The sequence below is a fragment of the Rhinopithecus roxellana genome, chromosome 3 (genome assembly GCF_007565055.1).
Source record: "Rhinopithecus roxellana isolate Shanxi Qingling chromosome 3, ASM756505v1, whole genome shotgun sequence".
NCBI lineage: Eukaryota > Metazoa > Chordata > Mammalia > Primates > Cercopithecidae > Rhinopithecus > Rhinopithecus roxellana.
Genome location: NC_044551.1, coordinates 41,811,225 through 41,838,558, shown reverse-complemented (window position 1 = coordinate 41,838,558; position 27,334 = coordinate 41,811,225). Strand labels below are relative to the sequence as shown.

The window sequence follows — 27,334 nt, the reverse complement described above, 5'->3', positions numbered from 1 at the left end:
TCATGTTTATAAAAGCAGAAAGTAAGGGTGCTTCCTGATTGGCCTGTCAGAGTCTGCTGGTGACAGCTGCCAGCCTGCCTTATCTGTGTCCTGTGGTCCACGCACCTGGCCTGTCCATGTGGAGCCTGGGAAAGGCTGCAGCCAGAAACCTCAATCTCTCTGCATCCTGGTGGGAGGAAGGCTCTGGGTCAGCACTGAGAGCAGTGAGTTTGGTGACAAGCTGTGAGTTTGGTGACAAGCTGTGGGGTCTCACTCACTCCTAGGTTGTCTGATGAAAATGCAAGTGATCCTGCACAGGGTCAAGGTCTCAGGACAGAGTATCACTCAGAACTCCGTGGGTTGAAAGTAACATAAACCCAAACCAAGCCAGGGATCTCCTTGTCCCCTCTTGTCCAGCTCTGTTGACAGTGTCTGTCCCCACTTAGCTGCCCCACCACCACGTCCCAGAGCCTGCCTTCAGGAAGCTGGTGGAGGACGCACTGGGCCGGACGAATAACCAGCTTCGCTCCTTTCAAGAGACCTTTGAGAAAGTGCTGCCACCTCCCACCACACAGGTAAGCATCCTTCCTCCACCCCCAAAGACTGTCCAGTTCTTCACTGGCCTGTAGGGTGAGGCTCCATCCATCCCCTCTTTCCTTTCCTTTTTTGTCCCCCAACGTTTCTTGTTATCCATGGAAATATGTTCTCTCTCCTTTCTCTTTGAGCTGGGGGTCGGGAGCACACCCAGATACATACATACTCTTTACATCCAAGAAGTAGAAGAACAGCACAGAACTTCTGAGTCAAGAAAAAGAAAACCCAAACATTTTAGTATTAAGTGAAGTTAGACATAATGATGGGCAACTGGCATTGACATCCAAAAACCTAGAACTTCTTCAGATTGTCATCAAAAGGTATCCTTGTCTGGGCATGGTAGCTCACACCTGTAATCCCAGCACTTTGGGAGGCTGAGGTGGGTGGATCACTTGAGGCCAAGAGTTCAAGACCAGCCTGGCCAACATGGCAAAACTCTGTCTCTATTAAAAAATACAAAAATTAGCTGAGTGTGGTGGTGTGCACCTGTAATTCCAGCTACTTGGGAGGCTGAGGCAGAAGAATTGCTTGAGCCTGGGAGGCGGAGGTTGCAGTGAGCCAAGCAAAGGTGTCCTTTTGCTTCCCTGCCTTCTTACGCCAGCTTCAACATGAGCATTCAACATAAATAAAAATTTTGGAGATGTCATTTAAATTTCCTATTGCTGTGGTATTTTTTATTGTAAAGAACAGTATTTCAGCTGCACGATGGTTTACAAAGCTTTGGCTGACCAAATGCTTTTGTTTCTGTTTTTGTTTTTTCGAGATGGAGTTTCACACTGTCGCCCAGGGTAGATTACAGTGGTGTGATCTTAGCTTATTGCAAACTCCACCTCTCAGGTTCAAGCAGTTCTCCTGCCTCAGCCTCCTGAGTAGCTGAGATTACAGGCGCCCACCACTACGCCTGGCTAATTTTTGTATTTTTAGTAGAGACAGGATTTCACCATGTTGGCCAGGCTGGTCTCGAACTCCTGCCCTCTGACCTCAAGTGATCCGCCCACCTCGGCCTCCCAAAGTACTGAGATTACAGGTGTGAACCACCACGCCTGGCCCCAAATGCTTTTTTAACAAATGTATTTTCCTTTAAAATATAAGGAGAGGTTATCTGCTCTAGTCACTTGAAAAGTGTACCCAGGCGGTCCGTGTTTTAAAAGTAACTGAAGCAGCTGTAGGGAGAAGGGTCTCCTCAGACTGTGGCAAGACCTGGATCTGAGAAATTCAAACTGTCCCTTCACATGCATCATGTGAACTGAAAAGTCAGGAGACAGCCCTGAGATTCCCCAGAGGGAGAATGGGGCCCCAGGAACACAGAGAAACAAGAACAGGAGCCCAGCAGAAGAGGACAGATAAAAGTGGCCCACACCTGACCCACACCTGGCCGCAAGCATAGAGACCATCACAGCCTGATGTCCACCACGAGGCTGCAGGCTGACTCCTCGTTGGCCCCACCTGTCCCTCCGCCTACCCTACATGGAGAGCTTTGCCCAGCAGAGGCCTCACTGACTAGGGGCGTGCCGTGGGCCCCGAGACTTGGGGAGAGAGCATGGGTGCAGAGGATAAACAGCAAAGTAGCCACTTGAACGTGTCATGGGAACCTCTTCTCTCTTTTTACTCAAAACAAATTACAATGACATGTTTCTTATTGGGAAAGCAATCCATACTTATTGTGGAAAAGTTAAAAGACACAGAAAAACAAACAAACAAGAAACAATTGGAAACATCCAGAATCCCAGTATGTGTTGCATATTGGTAGGAAGAGTCACTCCTTCCCACCCTCCCACCTCTACACACACACACACACACACACACACACACACACAAACCTCCTGCACATTCCTGATGTATTTGACTGAAGTTATAGAATCCAGCGCAAGTAACGTGGTCTCCCCGGACAGGAGCAGCCCTCATGGGATCTTTGCAAGCCCTCCTTGGGGGCCCTCCCACCCTTGGGGGTGACGCTGTTCTCTGCGTGGGGAAGGCCAGTCAGCCTTGAGAAAGAAGCCCAGCGTTTGTGACACCACTGGCTCTTATACTCACATGCATACCACTGTTCTAAAAGAAATGACCACAACATCACTGTTCTCAAAGAAAACTACCTCGTCTCTACACTCCTGTTTAAGGACCTGTTATAGAAACACTGGGACCTCCTGGTTCTAAATCCTGAGACAGCATCCCCTTTGGGGCAAGGATGTGGCAGAGTCTGTGGCCAAATGTTCCTGAAGGGCATCTCTGCCTGCCTCCCCACACCCAACACCTCCCAAGAAGTAACCACATAGAGCATGGTGAACACACACACACACACACACACACACACACACACACCTCTCAAGACAGAAAGTAAATATGTATTTAGCATATTTAGTTTCTTATTGATTTTACAAAAAGGGGACAAGCATCCCTGAGTCTCTCCTTGTTGATACTCTTCTGGAAGCAGTATCATGGAATGGAAAAACAGAAAATGCCAGGAGATTTTTGGATAAACTGGAAGTGCCAACGAATCATTCTTTTCAGCTAGATGGCAATTTTCATCTAGGTAAAACTCTCTCCTGTGTTTCTACACCATTCACCAATTTTTCCACAGTGCCCTGTAAATGGCAGGTGCTCCATAAATGCCTGTGGACTGAAAACCCATGGAATCAAAGGTTACATGCCCTCATTCGTGTGTATGTGAAATCCGCCATGTGCTGGCCCTGGCTGGCTATTTAAGAAACCAGATGAATAAGGTCTGGTGCCCACATGAAACTCACATTCTGATGGAATTGAAAGACCTGTCCAAGGCATTCTGCCGTGGGATAACTTAGCCTGATGGTATGGGCAGAATTTAGGGCCCAATCCTAGGAGTTCAGTAACTGAGAGATTTCAGAACTTGAATTAGAATTTTAGAGAATCCCAGAAATTAGAAGTTTCTTTCAAAATGCCATTGGCAGCTAAGAGCCAGCCATCTGCTAGTGAGGGCCCTGTTGCCCTGCTCAGGGTGGGCCCTTCAGTGGCAGAGTTAGGATCAGGCCCAGTACTCCTGGCTCTCAAAATGTGAGCAAATGTTGGTGTTAGCTTTGACAGGTTTATTCAAGAACTTGTGTCTGTCTCTGCTCCTCCTCTCCCAGCCGCTCCTTCCAGGGTCTGAACGCCAGGTGCAGACTCTCCTGAGCAGGTATGGCCCCGGGAAGCTGTACCAGGTGACAAGCAACATCAGTGGGACTGGGACTCTGGACCTGACTCTGCCTCGGGGCCAAATTGTGGCCCTCCTTCAAAACAAGGACACCAAAGGCAACAGCAGCCGCTGGCTGGTGGACACCGGGGGTACGTGGGCCTTTGTGAGCCCTTCTTCTCCTTCTGGGAAAAGCACCCCACAGAAGCCAGTGCAGAGACCCGGGCACTCTTGTGGGCCAAAGTCTGGCTGTGCATTCCAGGATGGGAGTAGGCACAAGTGATACACACAGGGCTCAGGGCACAGTCAGCTTCGAGTGACTCCGTGGGGCATGAAAAGCCAACAAGAGAAATTCAGGCATTCACTGCAGGGTCTATCATGAAGCGCCTATGGTGTGCTGGGCGCTGAGCTTATGAGACAAGGCCCTGCCTGGAGGGCCTTGCAGACCACTGGGGTCAACAGGGCTATATGGAGAGAACTCCAGGACCACCCTGAAAGATGGAGATGGGCACAGAGATAGAATGCTCGGACCCTGGCTGCACTGCCAGAAGTCTGATGTGCAGAATGAGGGGAGCGGTCATCCTGCGCACTCAGTACTGGTCATGGCCTCGGGGAGTGCTGCTGAGGTCTGGGTGCCCCACTGCAACTGGGAACTGGGCTGCAGGGAAGTGGCACCATGAATCCAGGTGAGAGAGCCCAGGAGAGCATCTTCCGAAGAGGGGTGTGTGACCCACAAGATGAGGGGTGCATGAGATCATTGTCAGGGGATCCACAGACAGTTTTTCCCCCTTCAGACAGTGTATTAAAATTGTTACTGAAGCATTTTAATGTGTATTAGAAAAAAGATAAGTAGTCCATAATTCTATGATTATAATCATATTATTATATAGTACAAGATGAAGTTTTAAAAAGCGAATCAATTAAAAAATTAAGAAAGCAATACAAATCAGACAGAAATCATGAAACAGCACTTCCATGACTTAAGGTGGGAACAATAGAACGGGTATTAAGCAAGGCCCCCGAGGCCAAGAGGACTGGATTTGGATTCCAGCTCCACCACTTTGCTGACCGTGTGATCTCAGGGAAGTTGTGCAGCCTGTCTGAGCTTGCCTGGTTCATTGTAAAATGGAGATGATATTACTGGCTTCTCTCAAAAGAGTTGATGTGAAGACTATGTAATCAAATGCTGGCTCTGTAGTTTGGCACGCCCTCAGGAAGTGATAGCCATTCATAACGACATCAATCAGAACAGCACTGGACTAGTTGCTACACACGAAGGAACTGAGGTCACGTGGAGAGAAGAAAGGCAGTCTGCCTCCTGGGAAAGGCAGTCCTGGGGAGAGGAAGCAGCTCTTGCTCTGGGCAGACACCAGAGGCGCATGGGAGCTGGCGGCTCATCAGGAGAGCAGTTTTCATGCCAGTCCAGGGACAAAATTTTTATCTTTATCATAGTTGATCAAATGGAGTGGGCTGTCCAGTAGAGAACGAGCCCCCCATCACTGGGGTGTGTAAGCAGAAACCAGAAACAGTGAGTGTGGGGCAGGGGGTTTCAGGGTTCCTAGATGACCTTTTCAGGTTCTCTTGGGTGTTGAGAAGCTGTGTTGGAGACATTTACATCCATTGATTTTCTTCCCCATTAAAAGAGACGGGAAGGTGGCCTGCAGTCCGCTAACCTTCTGCATGCTTCCTAGGACATCGTGGGTATGTGCCAGCTGGGAAACTGCAACCGTACCATGTGGTCCCCAGTGCAGAGGAGCTCAGAAGGCAGGTGGGGCTGAACAAAGATCCCCGATGTCTAACACCGGAGCCCAGCCCAGCTCCAGCGCCCTCTATTCCCACCGTGAACCAGGTGAGTATGGGAGAGGGCTAGGGGCTTCTCTCCCCTTGGCCATCTGGACTGTGGCTTGGATTTTCCTTCTCTCTCAAAGTCTATGCCCCTCCTATCTGGTGGAGCTGCCACTCTGTGAGACGAAGGCCTTGATCAGTGGCCATGCCAGTGTCCCAGCCAGGAGTGGGACCTGAAGAAAGGGGCCTCCAGCCCCTACCACAGCAACCACAGAGAACTAACTCCTCGTTCCCCATCAGCAGGGCAAGTGAGATTCATTCATTCATTCATTCATTCATTCATTCATTCCTGCATTCAATATTTGCCAGGCACTGTACTAGATGAGAGATACAATGAGGAGCAAGACGAAATCATGGTCTATGCTTCCCTCAAACTTCTAATCTGAGAGTAGGGGAAACAGTGATTAATAAAATAATTGCATGACTAACTGAAGTTAAAGTTAATAGTAGAGAGAAGTACCAGAGCCCTAGGTGTAAAGAAAGGTTTTGCTGAGAAGAATGGTGCTTTTTCTCAAACAGGTAGGGAGAAAGGGAATTAATTGGATAAAGAGGGTGCACTGGGGTGCAGACGGAAAGAGCTCAGCAGAAAAGGCCTGGTGACAGGAGAGGGTAGGAGGTGCATGAGGAACCAAATGAAGCCCGTGGGGCCGGAGAAGAAAGGGGACAGACTGGGATGTCATCCTGCTGGAGAGGTGGGCAGGGACAGGCTAGCAGGGCCTTGTGGCCTTGGCGAGGGTGTCAGTCTCAGTCTTTCTCTGAAGAGCAGTGGGCAGCATGTGTATGCATGTTCACGGTGGCATTATTCATTGCAGCCAAAAAGTAGAAACAACCCACAGGCCCATCAACATGAATGGATAAACACAACGCAAGCTCTTTGTACAATGGAATATTATTCAGCCATAGAGAGGAATGAAGCAGCAGTACGTACTGCAGCACAGACAAGCCTTGAACACATGCTGCTAAGTGAACAAAGTCAGATGCAAAAGGCCACATAGGATTCCATTATGTGGTTGTCCAGAATGGGCAAATCCATAGAGATAGAAGCTGAATGAATGTTTGGCAGGAGCTGGGGGTGGGAGGTGGGGAATGGGGACTGCTAACTGGTGTGAGATTTCTTTTTGGGGGTGATGAAAATGTTCTGAAATTAGATAGTGGGGATAGTTGCGTGTATCTGTAAATATACTAAACACCTCTGAATTGTACACTTTAAAAGGGTATTATAGAATGCGAACTATATCTGAAAAATAAAGTGTTTGGAAGCCATTAAACGATTTGGCTTTGCAGGGATGGAGTCCATGAGCGGGGAAGAAGTTCAGTGGGATGTTGGAAGGATGGGATGAGACAGTAAAGCTGGGCTGCATGTATTGTGAACCTCCCTCAATGGTGGCTGCTCTCACAGTGATTGGCAGTTGAGGGTGGTGGGGGGTGCACCGCAGAGGAAGCAGGAGCGACAGAAAGGGTCTGGACAGACTCGGATGCCTTGGGCCAGGGTGGCTGCAGGAGCCTGCAGCAGGCTGTGAGTGCTGCATTGGTGTCTGGGGACCCTCTGCTCTAGAGCTTGTGCCACACACCGGGAAGGCTGTCAGACCAGCATCCTCTAGCAGTAGCCAGAAGTAAAGCACCAGGGGCTACAAAGGACCCACCAGGCCCCACTGGAGGGCCTGACCACCCAGCTCAGCTTCTGCCCCAGTGACTCTGGGGAAAGGAATGAGGGTGCCCCTGCTGCCCAGCTCCAGCAATGTGGGTGGTGTCTCAGGGAATCCCCATCCAGGGGCTCATTTGGGTGAGCTCAGCTGTCTATCTACACAAGCATATCAACTGCTTCCTCTGGGATTTTATGGGACTTATCATCCCAGCCCTTCCATGGTGCTTAATCTTCCTGAGGCCTGACCATCAGTAATAACAATAATTGTGAAAACAAAAAACAAACAAAAAAAAACCGAAGCAGCCTGCATAAAGCCCTACACATATATTCCTTCATGAAATTCTCTCAATTACCTGAAGGGGATGGGACCATTCCCTCCATTTTGCAGATGGTAAAACAGGCTCAGAGAGGTTAAATATTAGCCTAATAAATGCCATCCTCGCCAGTTGTTTCCTCTAGTTCAATTTCTCTCTTTCTCTCTCTTTCTCTTTCTTTCTTTCTTTCTTTCTTTCTTTCTTTCTTTCTTTCTTTCTTTCTTTCTTTCTTTCTTTCTTTCTTTCTTTCTTTCTTTCTTTCTTTCTTTCTTTCTTTCTTTCTTTCTTTCTTTCTTTTTCTCTTTCTTCTTCTTCCCTTTTTTTAATTTTTTTGAGTCAGGGTCTGGCTCTATGGCCCAGGGCTGGAGTACAGTGGCATGATCTGGGCTTACTGCAGCCTCAACTTCCCGGGTTCAAGCAATCCTCCCACCTCAGCCTCCTGAGTAGCTGGGATTACAGGTGTGTGCCATCATGCCCGGCTGATTTTTGTATTTGTAGTAGAGACAGGGTTTCACCATGTTGGCCAGGTTGGTCTCAAACTCCTGATCTCAGGTCATCCGCCCCCCTCTGCCTCCCAAAGTGCTGGGATTACAGACGTGAGCCACCGCACTTGGCCCAGTTCTATACTTTTCTGTAAAAAGTAAACAAGTTACCCAAATCCTTGTCTCCACTTTCAGCTGGCAAACTGGCCTGGGCAGCTCAAACCGTTAGATCTGGAGAGGGAGAGGGTGCTGAGTCTGCTCAGTGATGTGGCAACAGTGGATCAAAAATCTCTGTTTGGAGGTCAGATAGGCCTAGATTCACTGCTGGGCAATTTTGAGTAAGTTCCTTGACTTCTCTGATCCTCATTTTTCTTATCTGAAAAATGGAGCAAATAGAATGATAGAATTATCGTGAAAACCCAAACCCAATAGAGTGCCAGGACAGTGCCAGTCACATAGTATGGGCTGTGGTACTAGCAGATGCAGTCATTGCCTTTAGCACAAAAGATGTACTTGGGAGGTGATGAGCATCCAGCAATGGGGATGAGAGCCAGGTGGCTGGGAACAGGATAAACAGCCTCTCTGGATTGAGTCTGTCTACCTTCTCACCCTGACCATTTCTGTGTCACTCCCCATGTGTTTCAGGTCATAGCCGTGTACCCTTTTGTGGCCAGAAGCAGCCATGAAGTGAGTCTGCAGGCAGGCCAGCCCGTGACCATCCTGGAGGCCCAGGACAAGAAGGGGAACCCAGAGTGGAGCCTGGTGGAAGTGAATGGACAGAGGGGTTATGTGCCTTCTGGCTTCCTGGCCAGGGCCCCAAGCCCAGTTTTGTGGGGCTGGAGTCTGCCCTCTTAGGGTACCCTCCGTGGAGCCCACGTTGCCAAGTGATGGGGGAGGCTTAGAGGCTCTGACTCTGGAGGGAAAAGAAGCAAAGGAAAGGTGGAGGTGGAAGGGAAGACCTGGCCAGGGTGGGGGAAGCACACTCAGGAGGCAACCAGAAGACGTGGGCGGGCCTCGCAGAGTGCTTTGGTGTGGCTGGGGGCACAGGAGGCTCCAGCCAGGACTGCTCATTATGTCTGCATAAAGAATTCATTCCGACCTGGGGTCACAATGCACTTGGACAGCAGGTCACAGCTGATTGGCCAGGACTCTCCATAGCTTATGGCCTGTCTTAGCTGTGCCTCCATCCGGGCCTGCCTGTGGGCATGGGCCACACAGGAGAATGTTACCTGCGTGCTGTGTGGTTGCAGGAAGCGGGTTCTGGAGGAGTCCAGAACTGCCTGGTCAGACAGTTCATTTCCTACACATGGTATCAGGAGACATCATAACCAACGAGTCAGCTTTTATTTCTCTATGCTGGAAGCTGAGTTGATCTTGGGCAGTGACCCACTGGGAGCCCTCTCAAGTGGGGAAGCTGTGGATTCATCGGTGTGGCAGAGAGGTTCCCAAGACTCTTGACTGGTCCTGGGAGTGGGTCTGACGAAGTCACAGTTCTGGAATGTGTGTAGGCAAATTCAGAGGCTGTTCCAGGGAAGAGGGGATTTTGATGCTGTGTTAGGTGGGGTGTGTGAGGCTGTTGGCAGCAGGTGAACAGCTGCTGCTGTGTTCTCTGGACTAGGGAACAAAAGAGTATGCAAATCATAGAGGAAACTCTGGGAAGGTGGTGATAAGTCCTGGTGCATGGGGAGGTTAGGGAATGGCTTGCTTTCCTGTTTCTGGATAGCAGGGGAGCCCGGGGGAACCCCCGGTGGTTTTGGGTGGCCCCGGAAGTCCTGGAGGCAGCCGTGGATGTGATGCAATTGCCTGTGGGACCTTAGATGTAGGACACAACTTCAGTGTTCCATCCAGAAAGACCTAACTCACAGGGTTGTGCTGAGAATGACATGAGGCTAAGCATGCAGAGCTCCCTGTAAACTGTGAAGTGTGATACAAATGTAAATGGCAGCAGTGATCTCAGGGTGGCCCCCACCTGGCAGCCCTCCCTCATGCCCATGCCCGTGGCAGCAAACCTTGTTCATCAGTATGGCTTTCTTTCCTATAACCCGGGATCTAGCTTGGGGGCCTTCTCAGTGCCGCATTCTACGTAGCCAGCCTCTTCAACTTGGTAAGTGAGCCACTCTATTCTAGAACCTGGAAATTGGAGCCTCTCAAAAACAGTTCCTGTTCAAGGAGGACTGACCCGCTGGGGTATGTTGGGTATAGTGCAGTCACTGCTTGGGGTTGTCATATCTAGGCTATTGCTCTGGGCAAAGATAAACTGCAAGATTCACAGAAATGGGAAAAGGTGACCAAGTGTGATCTTATACAACTGACAAAGTTCGTAACCAACCCAAGATAGAATGTGTGTCAAACAGGAGATAGTTTAGATATATTTCCAAGAACGTGTCTGTGTTATAACCATAGTGCCTAAGCAGTGAGCTCTGGTTTTTGAAGGGCTTTTAAGAAATATATACATGTCTGTGTAGACAGTCTATAACTTGCCTCCTCTGGACCTGTTAAAGCATGAAGACTGCACGATACAAGAGAAATGCAGCCCCTACAGTTCCTTTCTCAGCAGCGAATTCACTTTAGAGGATGCTCTTGATTCATTCTCCCTGCTCTTTCCTGCTCAGATTTCTGATAAAAATAAAAAGCATAGGGGAACAGATAATGAAATAGGAAACCCACTCGTGGGTTCCACAGCTACCTACCAAGGGCCTACTGTGTGCTAGAATTGTAGCTCAGAGGTTCTCAATGTAGCTGCTCACTGAAGTTACCATGGCAGGTTTCAACTGGCAGATTCCATGCTCCCTCCCACCCAGAGGTTCTGATGAAATTGGTTTTAGGGTGTGGTTGGGCCTCAGGAATTCAGAAAACTTCCCAGGTGCTTCTAATGTACAGCCAGGGTTAAGGACCTCTACCCTAGACACAAAGTATTGGACAGATAGACCTGGGGCCAGAGATGGCCATGAGCTGTAAGCTAGGATGTACCCCACCTGAGCTCTGCACTAGCTAGTTCAAACGGGCGCTTTAAAGGCAGTATGAAAGGGGACAGCCTGTTCTGTCAGGTCTCAGAATGTATATTTATTAAGTGCCATTAAAAGGGACCTGAACAAAATTGGATGTCTTGTAGGCAAAAGGGAGGAAAATAAAATATACTTGGAACCAAGTCTATGTCATGAAGGGAAAATAAAAATGTATTCAGTAGCATGTGGGTTATGGTTTCTCATAGACCAGGGGATAAGATTAAAAGTCACTGAAGAGTGGGAAAATGCATATTGAGAAGATGAGAATGGCCTGTGTTTTCTCCAGGGGAATCTGTGTAATATGCCTTTTCCCTCTCCAAATGCCTAGAACCACGGCACTGTGTCTTATTTATTTCACTGTTGGGCTGTCACATACTAAACTTGCAAAGATATTTGCCTATGAACTGAACAAGACTTCCAGGAGTTGAAGTCTGATTCACAAGGGTACCCCTTGCCTCCCATGATGAAGCGAGAATTCTTAAGCCCCTCAGGCCCCAATTCAGTTGTGGACATGAGGACAAGATTACAATATCAAAAGAAAGATGAATGAATGCTTGGTTAATATGACGGGCACCAGCTCAACGAGTAACTGATGTGAACTGCCGGGAATAAAGGACTTCAAAGATGGAAAGTCTCTGGAATTTGTGTGACTCTAACCACTGGGTAGCCAGATACCCTGCTGTGCCATTTGTTTGCTAGACACTTGCTGTATATAAAAATGACATCTTGTTTGCTCAAGTATCCATTTAATGGACACCCTTCATGCCTCAGGGAGCTGGCCTGAGCTGCTGGGGGATACAGAAATAAATTAGACAGATGAGGCCCTGTCTTCCAGATCCCAGTCTCTAAGGGAGGCAGATGAGGCAACCATCAATTAAATGCTGTGTAAGTGTCAGGATGAAGTAATGGCAGGTGCCACACAAGCCAGGGAAGGGGCCTGCCTCTGACTCAGACTTGGCGGCCAAGGAAGGCTTCCTGGAAGAGGTGAAATCCAAGCTGAGGCCCAGTGGGTGAAGATGGCAGACAGAGCACATTTGGAGGCCCAGAGGTGCAGCAAACATGGCAAGGAGCCTTGGATTTTATTCTGAGGGCAGTGGGGGAGGCATGAAAGGGTTTGAAGCAGAGGAGTGATGTGCTTAGGGTTGTACTTTGGGAAGATCACTAAGCTCTGGCTGTGTGCCTTTGTGCCCACAGGCAACTGCATGCTCCTTGAGGCTGTAATCCCAGCACTTTGGGAGGCCGAGGCGGGTGGATCACAAGGTCAAGAGATTGAGACCATCCTGGCTAACATGGTGAAACCCCGTCTCTACTAAAAATACAAAACATTAGCCGGGCATGGTGGCGGGCACCTGTAGTCCCAGCTACTTAAGAGGCTGAGGCATGAACCCTGGAAGCGGAGCTTGCAGTGAGCCAAGATCGTGCCACTGCACTCCAGCCTGGGGGACAGAGCGAGACTCTGTCTCAAAAAAAAAAGAAAAAAAAAGGAAGAAAAAGAAAAAAATCTGAGTCCAAGACCTACTTGGCCATAGGCAAGCAGCAAATGGCTTGACTATGGATGGACAGTGGTTTCTATGTATGAAGACATCTGCTAATGGCTCCAAGGCTGCTCTGTCCTCTCCACTCAGACTCAAAAGTACTCACTGCAGAGTTCTGGCCCGTCTCAAGGGATCCCTGGCCCCTCCACCAGGACTTAACTTCTAACATGAAAGAGTCATTTTAAGGCCTCTTGTGGCAGAAAAGAGCCTAAAATACCCCGGGCTGGGGCGAAGGAAAGAGCCGGATTCCGCTCCTGGCAGTATCATGGAAGCGGGGATCCTGAACGATTTATTCACTTCACCTTGCTCATTTGTTTTTTTCTTACCTATAATTTCCCAACTTACCTTTTCTGTTTTCTCATCTGTAAAATGGATACAATAATTCCTGTTCTCTCAGGGTTGGTAAAAGGATTAAATGAGAGACAATCAGTGTGCCTGGTGGTAGATAGATCAGGAATATCACTGACATGCATCGATGGCACAAGAGAAAACTAGGACCACCAGGTGGCAGCAGGGCTTTTCTGATCAGCTAAGGGACGGCTGGGAAGCGCCTTTGGGACCAATCTGAAATGCCCATGGTGCCAGGCAGTTAGTGGAGATGAGAGGAAGGGCCAAGTAAAAGGTATTAGGGGATGATAGGGGCTGTGTTGACCAGAGCATCCACACTCGGTCTAAAGAGCTGTAGCTTCTTGGCTCCAACCAACTGTTCCCACATCAGAAGGAGGGCGCTGTGGTACCATTCTGATATTTCAAGAGAAGCCGCCAGGAACCAGAGTTTTTGTTTGTTTGTTTGTTTATTATTATTGTTGTTGTTATTATTATTATTATTAGAGACAGAGTCTCACTCTGTCTTATCCAGGCTGCAGTGCAGTGGCACAATCTTGGCTCACTGCAGCCTCCACCTCCCAGTTCAAGCAATTCTCCTGTCTCAGCCTCCCGAGTAGCTGGGATTGCAGCCGTGTGCCACCACACCTGGCTAATTTTGTATTTTTAGCAGAGATGGGGTTTCATCATGTTAGCCAGGCTGGTCTCAAACTCCTGACCTCAGGTGGTCCACTCGCTTCGGCCTCACAAAGTGCTGGGAATACAGGCGTGAGCCACTGCGCTCGGCCTGTTTTTATTTTTTCATGTGACATCTTCCATGTGGAGATCACGTGGTCCACAACAGTTTGCCTCCTTGCATATTCTGCCTGAATGTGGGTTGAGCGTTCTTGGTGGAGATCTTCTCTGAAGAATGACTTTCACATCTTTGTATTTCCTTTGAAATCCCTTTCTGTGTCCTCACTTTAATCATCCCTTCATCAGACATTAATTTCCCTTCCTTAGATTTCCAGGAAACATCATTTCCTTTGTTAATGTTATTATTGTTGTTATTGTCTTCAAAGTTTTATTGTTGGTCATAGTTTCTGACCCACTGGACAGGCTCCCCATAATACTTAGCATACAAGGTTCTTTGGAGAATTAAATGAGATGCTGACATAAACCCCTTAGCCAAGCACCCAGCTCATTAGTGCTCAATAAACTTACTTGTCATTATTATAGGGACTTCTGAGGAGATGCATGAAGTTTAGAGGAAGATTTGCAGGGCTTGTCTGCCTCCCTCTATGTGGGATGCTGATGAGCCCACTCACCTATGTAGAAGAAGGCCCCTTATCCTGGGTCCTGAGGGCTTAGCTGGGGTTGAGCACAGCTCTTCACTCAGAGGCTGCCGTCACACCCCACAGGCATTCCTGGGGCTTTCCTTCCTCTGCCATCCCTGGTGCTGCCAGGCTGGGGTAGTGCTCGTGGGCACAAGCACCCCAGGGTCTCCCCGCCTCTCTCCAGCCATAGGGTATTCTGGCATCCATTGCGTCTGCACAAGGACAAGCCGGGCAGGTAATCAGGCATTAAGCAGGCACACAGGATACTGATGGAGCACTTCCTCTGGTCGTAGGCTCAGGGCGCTTTGCAGCCAGGAGCATCCTTTCAGGTGTTTCCAGGGGATGCAGCAGCTTTGAGGCAGACTCCAGCAAGAGTCTGCTGGAGGCTCCAGTTGAAAAGAAGTGGGGACCAGGTTTGTCCCTGGTTTGTCCTCATAGACTGTCACTTATGGCTGGGCTTAGGAGCACTAGCTGCTGGTGTTCAGTTAATCCTGGAGGTCTCAGGCAGGACATCTCAGGGTCTAGGACATCTCAGGGTGCTTCTGGGTTCCCCATCTTGGGCCTGTCTGCCTGTCATTGGTCCTCCAGGGTCTGGATATCCTCAGGGCCTGTGAGTGGAAACTGAGTTGTAAGCAGTGGCTGCCAGTTTGGGACAGCCCTGACCCTCAGGCAGGCTGGGCCAGGGGAAACCCAGGAGTGGTGCCCTCCCATCCTGAGCAGCTCCTGTCTCCAGAGGTGGGTTGTCACTTGCTTACCATCATGTTTGTTCCCTGCCTTGCTCTGCTCTGTGCTGCAGGGAACTCCATTTCCCCGGCTCCCCTCCCCTCTGGCTGCCTGGTAGGTTTGGCCCATGGGAGGCACTGGCAGGTGGGAGAAATGCTGCAGGTTCCCCCCTCTCTGCTTCAGGTAGCATCTCTGCCAGTGGCCGGTCTCTTCCGTGGTCCCAGCTCCCACTGGACAGCCCCTCCCTCGTAGTCCCAGGTCCCATCAGACAGGCCTGGCTGTGCTTCCAGTTTCTGTCTGGTGACACCAGATCCTAGACACTAGGATCTTTCCTGCATCCCTCCAGTGGAGGGGTTGTAATATCTTTTTGCTACTGTTCGTCTCTGGAGTGCTTTTCAGATCTTTCACCTGTGTAACCTACTCCCTATAATGAATTCCTTCTGTTCTTTTTTTTTAATTTTTTAGATGGAGTCTTGCTCTGTCACCCAGGCTGGAGTGCAGTGGCTTGATCTTGGCTTACTGCAACCTCCAGCTCCTAGGTTCGAGGAATTCTCCTGCCTCAGCCTCCTGAGTAGCTGGGATTACAGGTGCCCACTGCCACTCCCGGCTAATTTTTGTATTTTCAGTAGAGACAGAGTTTTGCCATGTTGGCCAGGTTGGTCTCAAATTCCTGACCTCAGGTGATCCAACCACCTAGGCCTCCCAAAGTGCTAGGATTACAGGTGTTAGCCACCGCACTCAGCCCAAATTCCTTCTGTTCCAATGCATAGAGTGGTTTCTGCTTTCTGACTGGACAGCAAAATACCACTCAGGAGCCAGGGCTTCAGGGAAGGGCTGAGTCTTGGGGCTATGGGATCCCTGGCACCTCCCTGGTACCTGGTCCCTCAGGCAGCCCAGCCCTTGGGGAACAATAGCAGCCATCTCTTGGTCTGTCTGCACCTTCCCTGGTTCAGGGGGCTGTCAGACCTTCCTACATGGAGCTTTTGGAATGTCTTCGGTCCCAGAAGAGCTGAGCTGGTCATGCTCCAGGATCAGTGGCTGTGGTAGTCTGCTGAGCTTCCCCAGTCTTGGCTGGCTGAGACCATTACTGCCAAGCCCAGAGCAGACAAACACAGAGGAAATCCAAAGGCACTGTGTCAGTGCAGAGCCAGGCTTTGGGGAAGGGCCAGGCCCTACAGCCCTGGGGGAGGGGAGGAGGAAACACAGTTTTCCAGTCATGATGCCTCAGCAGCATGTGTCTGGCCTCAACTCAGAAGGGGCAGTGAGCCCCAGGTTTGGGAGATGGGAAGTGGGATGGGGCTTCTGGCCAGGGCAGAGGCCGGCTGGTCTTGGGGTCTCAGGGCTCCTGGGCACATCAGTAGAGCCTCTGGCGTGGGAATAGAGCAGCACATTCATAGCAGTGACTGCAGCCTCTATTCACTACTCACAGTGCTGTTTGAGGTTAAACGAGGGAATCCACTTGACAGGACTAATTCAATGCCTGGCACATGGGAAGCTCTCAAGAGCTGCAAGCTAACAGACCAAACACTAATCTCAACAGCAGCCAGCTGCCATGGGCCTCACGCTGTTGGGCTGTCATGAGACTCGTGGTCCGGATGGAGTCCCAGGCCTCTCCCCTGGGGCAGGGCTGGAGCTGGGGACACAGATCCAGCTAGAAGAGGGCCGAGTCAGGTGAAGGATCCCAGGAGTTGGGAGGGCATGGTGATCCTGGGACACACTCCCCAGAGATGCGGGGGAGGCAGCAGGTGTCCAGCAGGCAGTTGGAGCCATTGTGGGACACTTGGGAATGGGCATCTCCTAGTGTCCAGGCAGGTCAGAGGTCAGAGCCAGGTCAGACTGCGGGCAGCAGGGTTTCAATCTTTGGTTGAGGTTCAAGCACTAAGCTCTGGGGAAGGAGAGATCAGGCCGATGAAAGATACAGAGATCACAGCAGGAGGCAGCATTGAGAACTGGGCACAGGGTTAGAGGATGACTGTCAGTGCAGGGGACTTCGTACTGGGCTCTGGTGGCTGCTCTAGAGCTGCTTAAAACCCTCTCATTTAAAGACAGGATGGTCTTAGGGAGCCATGTGGGGCCAGACTTGGGAGAGGGTCTCAGGATGAAGAGTTGGTAGTAGTATACAGAAGGCCAGACTTCCCATGCAAAATGCTCTCGTTCAAATCCTGTCTGCACATTTACCAGCTGTGTGACCTCCTTCAAACGAGTTGCTTAATCTCTCTGAAACCTCACTTTCCTCCGTGTGGGCAAATCAGGAAAGAGTCCTGCTACAGAGTTGTAGGGATGTCGACACAGGATACGTCATGGGAGACTTTGGCACTCTATCTGGCACATAAAAGTGCTTAATAACAAATTGATCCTTGGCCACACAAGCCAGTTTTGATCCCTCCCACCCCCTTCCCGGTATTTCTTCCAAGTGTTGCAGGCAGCAGCCCCACGCTCACACCCGCTGTGCCTTCAGCTTTCTCCCTCATGCCCATGGCTCTGACCCTTCACCGTCGGGAATTCTGAAAAATACCCCATGGGTGCATGAGTTCTTTCAAAACTGAAAGCAAGTAGATGTCTTAAGAGGCCAAAGGTTGTTCCCCTGGGAACGTAACTGTGACCGTGTCCTCAAATGCTCTCTGGGGATCGGTTGGCCATCTTGAGTTACTGCAGTCTCCTGGCGCCTCCCTGGTCTGCCATGGTGCCGTTGCAGCCGACCTAGTTGATTGGCCGGCGTGTGAGAGTGCGACTTCCCCCTACTTTTTTGTTTTGTAATTTTTTAATCAACTTTCTAAATGCTTTTATTTCCATTTTTTATCCTCCCTGCTCCCAAAAAATGTCATGAGTCAGAAGAGCAACCATAAAATAAAAATACAAACACAGACAGGTGTGATGGTTCAGGCCTAAAGTCTCAGCACTTTGAGAGGCCGAGGCGGGAGGATTGCTTGAGTCCAGGAGTTCGAGACCAGCCTGGGCAACATGGTGAAACCCCGTCTCTACAAAAAAATACAAAAATTAGCTGGGCATGGTGGTGCATGCCTGTGGTAACAGTTACTCGGGAGGCTGAGGCGGGAGAATCACTTGAGCCTGCTGAGGCTGCAGTGAGCTCAGATCTCACCACTGCACTCCAGTTTGGGTGACAGAGTGAGAAAAAAAATACAAACACATTCATGCACACACACACACACACACACACACACACACACACACACACACACACAATTGGAAAAATCTCAACATTCATCCCCTTCTTTTTACACCCCCCCATCCCACCTCCCACACCAGAGATTCCAGGGTGTGGAATTCCCCTTAGGAGCAATGTGCCCCCACCTCCACCTTGAGAATCACAGCTACCAGCCAAAAGCACTTTGTCCAGACTTACTTTGTGTGGTTTATGCTGTGGGTATAATTTTTTTTTTGTTTTTCTTAATGGATAACAATATGCATGTAATACATTATTTTTAATAAAACTGGATATGAAGTTTAAATTATATAATCCTCCCCCAAATTTCGGTCACATTTCTTTAGCCCCCTGTAAGGTACGACAAACACCTGCCCTGCAACTTGCAGCTTGCAAACACCTAACCTACAATTTACTAAGAGGGAAAGACTATGGGAAGAGAGGCTTTGGGGTCACACACAATTGTTCCCGCCAGAAACATGGGCCTCATCCCTGATTCCTCTCTTCCTCTCAGCCCTTTACATTCAATCCTTTCATTTTCCCTCCTAACCCTATCTGAAATTGGTCCACTTCTGCTCCACCTCCACCCTCTCCACCACTTCACCTATCATCTCTAGTCTGGACTCCTGACAGTCTCTGCTCCCACTTCGGCCTTTACCCACAACCCACTGTCCATAGAGTAGCAAAGTGATTCTTCAAAACAGGAAATTGGAGAATGTCAGTCCTCTGCTGAAAACTGTACCAAAACCCTAACTCCTTACTCTGACCTAAGAGGCCCTAACTGTCCCACTCACCTTGCACAACCCTCCCCTTGGTCACCATATGAGGGCCACACTTGCTCTCTATTTCTCAGTGATTCTTAACTAAGCTTATCCCTGACTTTGGGCCTTTGCACTGCACTGCCTCTGCCTGTTCCCTTCCCTGGAATGCTCTTCCCCTAGATCTGCCCGTGGCCAGTTTTCCTTGCCATGAAGGTCTCAGCGTCAATGTCAGCTCCTGCGTGACGCCTTTGCTGACCACTCAATCTAGTGGCCTCCAGCCCTCCCCATTTCACTCCTCACCACTCACTGTTGCATCACACTGTCTTACTTTCTTTTTTTATTAAAATAAAACCTTTTTTTTTTTTTTTTTTTGAGACAGGGCTTCGCTCTCTCACCCAGGCTGGAGTGCAGTGGTGCAATTTCAGTTCACTGCAACCTCTGCCTTCTGGGCTTAAGTGATTCTCCCACCTCAGCCTCCCGAAGAGCTGTACCACCATGCCCAGCTAATTTTTGTATTTTTTGTAGAGATGGGGTTTCATCGTATTGGCCAAGCTGGTCTCAAGCTCCTGGGGTCAAGCAGTCTGCCCACCTTGGCCTCCCAAAGTGCTGGGATTATAGGTGTGAGCCACCGTGCACGATCCTTGTTTTCGTTACAGAACAGATCACTCCTTGTTTTCTTGTTTGTGTATTTATTTATTGTCTGACTCACTCACGAGAAAATAAGCTCCTCAAAGGCAGGGTCTGTATCCTTCTTAGTCAATGCAACATTTTGGGACCATACTCATACTAAAAAATTATTCACTGTTTGTCTGAAATTCACATTTTACTAGTTGCCCGGCATTTTATCTGGCAACTCTACTTGAGGCCCGCGGTCTCACATCTTGGGGACATGGGCCCAAGACAATGAAGCTGGCATGTGAAGAGGAGAGAAGAGAGAAAATACCTTAGTGGAGAGAGACAGAGAGGACACAAGGAAGACAGAGTGTCAGAGAGAGAGAGAAGGAGACAGCATAGAGAATGAGCGGGATTGAGTAAAACTGATGCTGAGAGAGAATGAGGGACAGAAACAGAGAAAAACAAGAAAGAGTAATAGAATAAGACAGGGTCAGAGAGACAGAGAGAGAAATTGTGAGAGGCAGAGAAAGACCAAGAGAGAGAGGCACAGAGACACCAACAGACCCTTCTGATAGTGTGCAAGTCCCATAGTTCAGTGACCCAAGCTCAACTCCCCGCTGCTTTTTCTGTAGTTTGTTTACAGGCACCAATAGACTCCCCTTTTGCTTAAGAATAATAACCAACATCTCTTGAACTTTTGTGCATGCCAGGCTGGGGCCAGGTGCTTCGGATGACTGCCTCCTTTATGCCGTCCCCTCACAACGATCCCGTGTGATTCCCTCTGCAGAGAAAGAACTGAGGAACAGTTCTTTAAATAACATGCCCAAGGTTACAGAGATGCTAGGCAGCAGAGCTTGGATTCAAACCCACGCAGTGAGTTGCCAGAGCATTTGACCGCCACATGGGATCGTTGTCAGTTGCAACTAAGGAGGTCCTGAGTGGCAGTTGGGTAGAGCCGATTCAGCAGAGAGGCTGGCTGACATTGGGATGCTGACTCCAGACCCTCGAGAGGCAGATTGGCATGATGTTGAGAAAGTTCTTTACTTCTTGGATCCTCAACTTCCTATTCTATAAAATGGAGCTGATATTAACAGTAGCTATGCCCTAGGGTTGATTGATATGTAGGCTAAGACTGACTGAGACACACACACACACACAGACACCACAGCAGTTACATCAAGTAAACATTTAAAAATACAGATATTTTCATGATCTTCTGTTCATCTCTGACACCCAGCACAGGATCTGGCATAAAGCCAGTGCTTAGGTTACCTTGATGGGTGATGATGAGACTGGAGAATATTAATGAGAATCCTGACGATCATTTATTCAATAGCTACTACATACCAGGCATTGTGCTAAGCACCTTACAGGCATTTTTGTCAATCTCTGCAACAGCCCTGTCAATGTAGGTATTGTTATCCCCATTCTACAGATGAGAAAACTGAAATCCCATGACATCAATTGACCAGAAAGGCCACAGAGAGAAATCCAGAGCTAAGATCTCAACCCCAGTCCCTAAGGAAAGGCAGAGAGAAATCCAGAGCTAAGATCTCAACCCCAGTCCCTAAGGAAAGGCAGAGAGAAATCCAGAGCTAAGATCTCAACCCCAGTCCCTAAGGAAAGGGCACCAGCTCAGTGACTATGTTTGCTTTAATGCAGCGGAGAAGTGGATGGATTGCACTGAGATGTTTTCCCATGGGCTGAGGTTTTCTCTTTTTTTCTTTCTTTGTGTGTGTGTGTGTGTGTGTGTGTGTGTGTGTGTGTGAGAGAGAGAGAGAGAGAGAGATAGAGTTTCACTCTGTTGCCCAGGCTGGAGTACAGTGGCATGATCTTAGCTCACTGCAACCTCGAACTCCTGGGCTCAGGGATCCTCCTGCTTCAGCATCCCAAGTAGCTAGGACAACAGGTGCACCACCACACCCAGCTAATTTTTTATTTTTTGTAGAGAAGGAGCCTCACTTTGCTGCCCAGGCTGGTCTCAAACTTCTGGCCTCAAAAGATGCCCCCGCCTCTGCTGGGATTATAGGCATGAGCCACTACTGCCCGCCTAGGCTGAGTTTTAACTGCTTACCATTCTCTTCATGTCCCTTCCAGATGCCTTGTGTGCACACTTTTGAATGCACTGCCATCTCACTAGATGGCTATAACGAGTCCCATCCTATGACGGAGGCCCAAAGGCCCAGGGACTTGCCGAGGGCTACACAGGAATTAAGAACAGAGCAGGTTCTGAACTCAGCTTCATCTGACTGTCTAGTCTCTGTCCACTGTACCCAACTGTCTGAACTACAGGGAGCCCCAGCAGAGCATGACATCCCTCAGACCTCCCCAAAGCACCCACTTTTCATCATCCCCACTGCCAACGAATGCCCCACATTGGGGTCCATGAGTGTGCATCTCCTATCCTACAATAGCCTCTCAATGCGTCTCCAGCCAGTTCCTCCTGCCTTCCCTGTTCGAAAGGTCACCACCAGGGCCAGCTTTCAGAAGCACAGATTTCACTGTGTCACTCCTTCCAAGGCTTTATGGTCCAACCTCTCTTTATTAGTCTCCTCCAACCCCCACTCGAACTCTCTGCCCTGGCTGAGGTGAAGTTTCTCTGTTGCTCTCTCTGGCACGTGCTCTTTCATATTCCCCACTCTCCTTCACCCCTGATAAACTATCCTTCAAATCTCAGTGACATGTCACTTCCTCCAGGAAGTCCTCCTTGCTTGGTTTAGGTGCTCTTTCTGTATAGCCTTCTACTCAGGTCCTTCTCCCTCTCTGTTGAGGTTGCTGTTTTACTGTTTCACTTGAGGGTCTCTCCCACTGAGTCAGCTTCATGAGGGTAGGGTCCATGTCTGTCTTGTTCACACTTCATCCCCAGAGCCTGGCACCACGTCTACTACGTGGTTGGCACTCAGTGAAAAGCTGTTGAATAAATGAACAAGTACAGAAATGAGGATTCCATTATTATTATTAATTATTCACATTCAGCATCAAGCTCAGTTTGCTGGCACGTAGTAGGCTCCCAGACACATATGCTGAATGGATGATGGAGGAATGAAGAAATGAATTAAAAACATGGTTCAACCTCCACACGCACCACCATTTGCCCACTTCTTAGCTTCCAGGCCTCTCTCAAGTGCAGCATCTCTTGCAGAATAAAAGGGATTGCAACTCCTTGTTTGAATGCTGTGGGGTTTTGAGTAGAAAGAAATACTCCTCCTTTGACAAGAAGAATTTCAGGCGAAAGAGGTTTTTCTTGCTGGTGGAGGGAGGAGGGAGAGTTGGGGCCTCAGCCCAGTTTCTGGATGGCCTCAATTGGCCTTGAACTGACTAATAAAGTGTGAAATTGACTTTATCCTCTGCCACATCTCCCTAGCCAGCATATCCCTGTAGCATTTCCCTCTGCTACAACTGATGCAGCACTGTCGCCATCCCCTCCGTCACTGGCAGGCAGACGGGTCATTACCACCCACGCAGCCCCAGGGCCTAGTGACTCTGCAGAGCCCAGGAAGTCATTTGGCCTCAGGCCAATATAGGCTTTCAAAGCCAGAAGCATCCGACGTGGCATGTCTGACGCACCTTCTAAGCCAGCCACTGGCTCTTTTTGTTTCTATTTACTCCTCTGGCACTGGCTCACCGACTTCTAAGATGTTGGTGGGGGCTGCAGTGGGTGACAGCATTGGGTGAGCTCTTTGAGCCTCACCCTGGCCCGTTGTACCAAAAACAGGGTTGAAGAATCAGAGCCAAAGGGGTTTGAGAAAGCAATGCAATCAGAGAGTTGGAGCTTTGCAAAGGTAGCTCAGGGAGACCCTGAGGTGTCTTAAGGGCTACTTGGGAGATGATAGGAGGCCCCCAAGGCCCTGTTTCTACCAGGACAGGGCCTTTTTTTAGTCTATTTTGTTTATTCCCTAGTTTAAGATTTCCTAGGAGGAAGGAGAGTCTACAGCCCCAGTGAGGCCTAAAACCAGTGCTCTATCCAGCAGTCATTCCCAACCTTGCCTGGGAATCAGGATTAACTGCATGACTTGGTGAGAAATGCCGATGCTGAGCCCCGTAGTATTTTTGTCTGCTTAGAACCTATTTCCTCTTCCCCCAAGGATAGCTTCCACACATCAACCATGTGGTGTGAGTGAAGACCCTGCTTGGTCCCTTCAAACTCCAGGCACAAGCATTTCCCTAGGCCTGACCAGTCACAGACAGAGTGATCAGTCCAGAGGCTGGAGTGGCAGCCCCCAGAAGTTTGTCAACGCTGTAAAGGAAGAGAGGTTCTCTTTTCTCAGAGACTTTAGGCTTTTGGCTGGTGGCTGTCATCTTGGAACTGGTGGCTAAGAATGAAGCCAACAAAGAGGCAAACCATGACAAAAGATGAGAGAGGGGGAGGGAGAGATCGAGAGAGAGAGATCGAGAGAGAGAGAGAGAGAGAGAGAGAGAGAGGCTAAAAAAAAACAGAGGCAGACAGACACATCTGGTGTCATGTTATGAGCACCTGGATTCAGCCATGCCTGAAGTGTATACCCCTAGTTTATTCAGGTACATGAGCCAATAAATTTATTTTTGTTTTGTTTTTTGCTTCACCCAGTTTTACCTGACGTGTGTTTCTGCTGCTTGCCACTGTAAGAGTCCTGGCTAATACACAGAACCTTTCTCAGATCTATTTAATTGTGATCTCCATGGATGGATCTGAGAATCTGTATTTCTCAAAAAGTTTCTCAGAAAATGCTGATGAAGTTTCACCCCTTCATCAGCATTGTTTGGGCATCACTGAGATCCTGGTCTAATGAAGCACAGATAAAAGTGATCCTTCTGTAAATGGTCATTATGATACTGTAATTGCAGGTCAGATACCCTACACACAGTGATATGGTTTGAATCTGCGTCTCTGCCCAAATCTCATGTTGAATTGTAATCTCCAGTGCTGGAGGTGGGACTTGCTGGGAGGCGACTGGATCATTGGGGTGGTTTCTCATGAATGGCTTAGCACCATCCCCTGATGCTGTCCTTATGACAGTGAGTGAGTTCTTGTGAGATCTGTTTGTTTAAAAGTACATAGTACCTCCCTCCTTGCTCTCTTCCTCCGGCTCCAACCCTGTAAAATGTGCCTGCCTCTCCTTTGCCTTCTGCCATAATTGCAAGTTTCCTGAGACCTCCCCAGAAGCAGAAGTCGCTATGCTTCTTGTACAGTCTGCAGAACCATGAGCCAATTAAACCTCATTTCTTTGTAAATTACCCAGTCTTGGCCGGAAGCAGTGGCTCACATCTTTAATTCCAGTATTTTGGGAGGCTGAGGTGGGCGGATCATGAGGTCAGGAGATCGAGACCATTTTGGCTAACATGGTGAAATCCCGTCTCCACTAAAAATATAAAAATCAGCTGGGTGTGGTGGCAGGTGCCTGTAGTCCCAGCTACTTGGGAGGCTGAGGCGGAAGAATGGTGTGAACCCGGGAGGTGGAGGTTGCAGTGAGCCGAGATCATGCCACTGGACTCCAGCCGCGACAGAGTGAGACTCTGTCTCAAAAACTAAATAAAATAAACAAATAAATAAATACATAAATAAATAAACAACCCAGACTCAAGTATTTCTTTATGGCAATACCAGAGCAGACTAATACACATGCACTCAATCCTCACAGCAGCCTGACGAAGTGCAGGTTATTCTTCCCATTTTACAGATGGAGAAACTGAGGCTTAGCAAGAAGAATGAATGTGTTCAAGGGCACTGTATTAGTCCATTTTCACGCTGCTGATAATGACATACCTGAGACTGGGCAATTTACAAAAGAAAGAGGTTTAATTGGACTTACAGTTCCACATGGCTGGGGAGGCCTCACAATCATGGCGGAAGGCAAGGAGGAGCAAGCCACATCTTACGTGGATGGCGGCAGGCAAAAGAGAGCAGAAAAACTACCGTTTTTAAAACAGTCAGATCTCGTGAGACTTACTCACTATCACAAGAACAGCATGGGAAAGAACCTCCCCTCCCTTCCGCTCTCCTCCCCCTGCCCCCTGCAACCCCGAGAACTGAGTGCAGTAACCCAGGGCCTCTCTGCTCTGTTCCGCCACTGTGGTCCGATTTTCACATCCTCCTGGGATTTGCAAGCAGCTGAAACGCTCTGCTTTCCAAGCAAGGAACCAGAGCCCCAGAAAAACCCAGAGGCCATCTTTACTTGGTCCATTCTTGCCAGCCACAGTCATTAAGGAAGGGAAGACCTGGTTTAAAAGGGCTCTGAGCTGCCACCGGTGAAAACACTTCAACTCTGGTTAGGCCAAGACTGGGAAAAGGTTGGGAAAAGTGAGGGCGGGGAAGAGACAGAGAAACAGAAGGGGAGAGAGAAAAGAGAGAGAACAAGCAGAAGAGACAGTGACAGAGAGACAGAAGGAAGCGTGGAGGGAGAGAGATGTAGACACACTTGAGCGCACACACACACACCCCACACACACACACCCCACACAACACCATCACCACACACACCACACACACACCACACACACACCACACACACCACACACACACCACACACACCACACACACACCCACACACACCACACCACCCACCACACACACACCACACACCCACACACACCACACCACACACACCACACACACACCACACACACACCACACACACACACCACACACCACACACACACACCACACACCACACACACCACACACACACCACACACACCACACCACCACACACACACACACCACACACCACCCACACTACACACCACCCACCACACACACACCACACACACCACACACACACCACCACACACCACACACACACACACACACACTACACACACCCACCACACACACACAAACACACACACACACCACACACACCACCACCACACACCCCCACCACACACACCACACCAACCACACACACACACACAACACACCACCACACACACACCACACACACCACACACCACACACCACACCACACCACACACCACACACACACCACACACCACACCACACACCACCACACACACCACCACACACACCACACACACAACACAACACACACACACACCACACAACCACACACACACACACACCACCACACCACACACCACACACACACTACACACCACACACCACACCACACACACCACCCACACACCACACCCACACCCCACACACCACACACACCACCCACACACACACCACACACACACACCACACACCACACACCACACACCACCCACACACACACCACACACCACACACCACACCACACACACCACACACACACCACACACACCACACACCCACACACACCCACACACCACCCACCACACACACACCACACACACCACACACACCACACCACACACCACACACACACCACACACCACCACACACACACACCAACACACCACACACCACACACCACACACACCACACACACACCACCCACCACACAAATACACCACACACACCACCCACCACACACACCACCCACCACACAAACACACCACACACCACCCACCACACACACACCACCTACCACACACACACCACACACCACACACACACCACACCACACACCACACACACACCACACACCACACACACACCACACATACCATACACACCACACACACTGCACCACACACACCACACATGCACGCCACACACACGCCACACACACAATACACACCGCACACACCACACACCACACACACACACCACACACCATGCACACACACACCGCACCACACACACACAAACCACACACACCACACACATACGCCACACACACACCACACCGCACACACCCCACACAACACACACCACACACACCGCACACACACACCACACACACACACCACACACACACCATGCACACACCATGCACACCACACACACACCACACACACACAC

General features: G+C 49.5%; 1 protein-coding gene and 1 long non-coding RNA gene across 2 annotated transcripts in view; one reads left to right on the top strand and one right to left on the bottom strand.

Moving 5' to 3' along the window:
• ARHGEF37 (Rho guanine nucleotide exchange factor 37) overlaps positions 1-11,379 on the top strand; it is a 53,895-nt gene extending 42,516 nt beyond the window's left edge. The window contains exons 10-13 of the mRNA XM_010386869.2: positions 426-554; positions 3,675-3,870; positions 5,410-5,567; positions 8,650-11,379. Of these exons, the coding sequence (XP_010385171.2) occupies positions 426-554; positions 3,675-3,870; positions 5,410-5,567; positions 8,650-8,859 (693 nt within the window). The 3' untranslated portion in view covers positions 8,860-11,379. The remainder of the gene's footprint in view (positions 1-425; positions 555-3,674; positions 3,871-5,409; positions 5,568-8,649) is intronic.
• Positions 11,380-13,827: 2,448 nt separating this feature from the next.
• LOC115896428 lies at positions 13,828-25,282 on the bottom strand. The gene is made up of 2 exons (XR_004056301.1): positions 25,236-25,282; positions 13,828-14,792 (listed from the first exon to the last, which is right to left on the bottom strand). It is a non-coding gene; the product is annotated as an uncharacterized LOC115896428 (long non-coding RNA).
• Between the last annotated feature and the right edge of the window lie 2,052 nt (positions 25,283-27,334).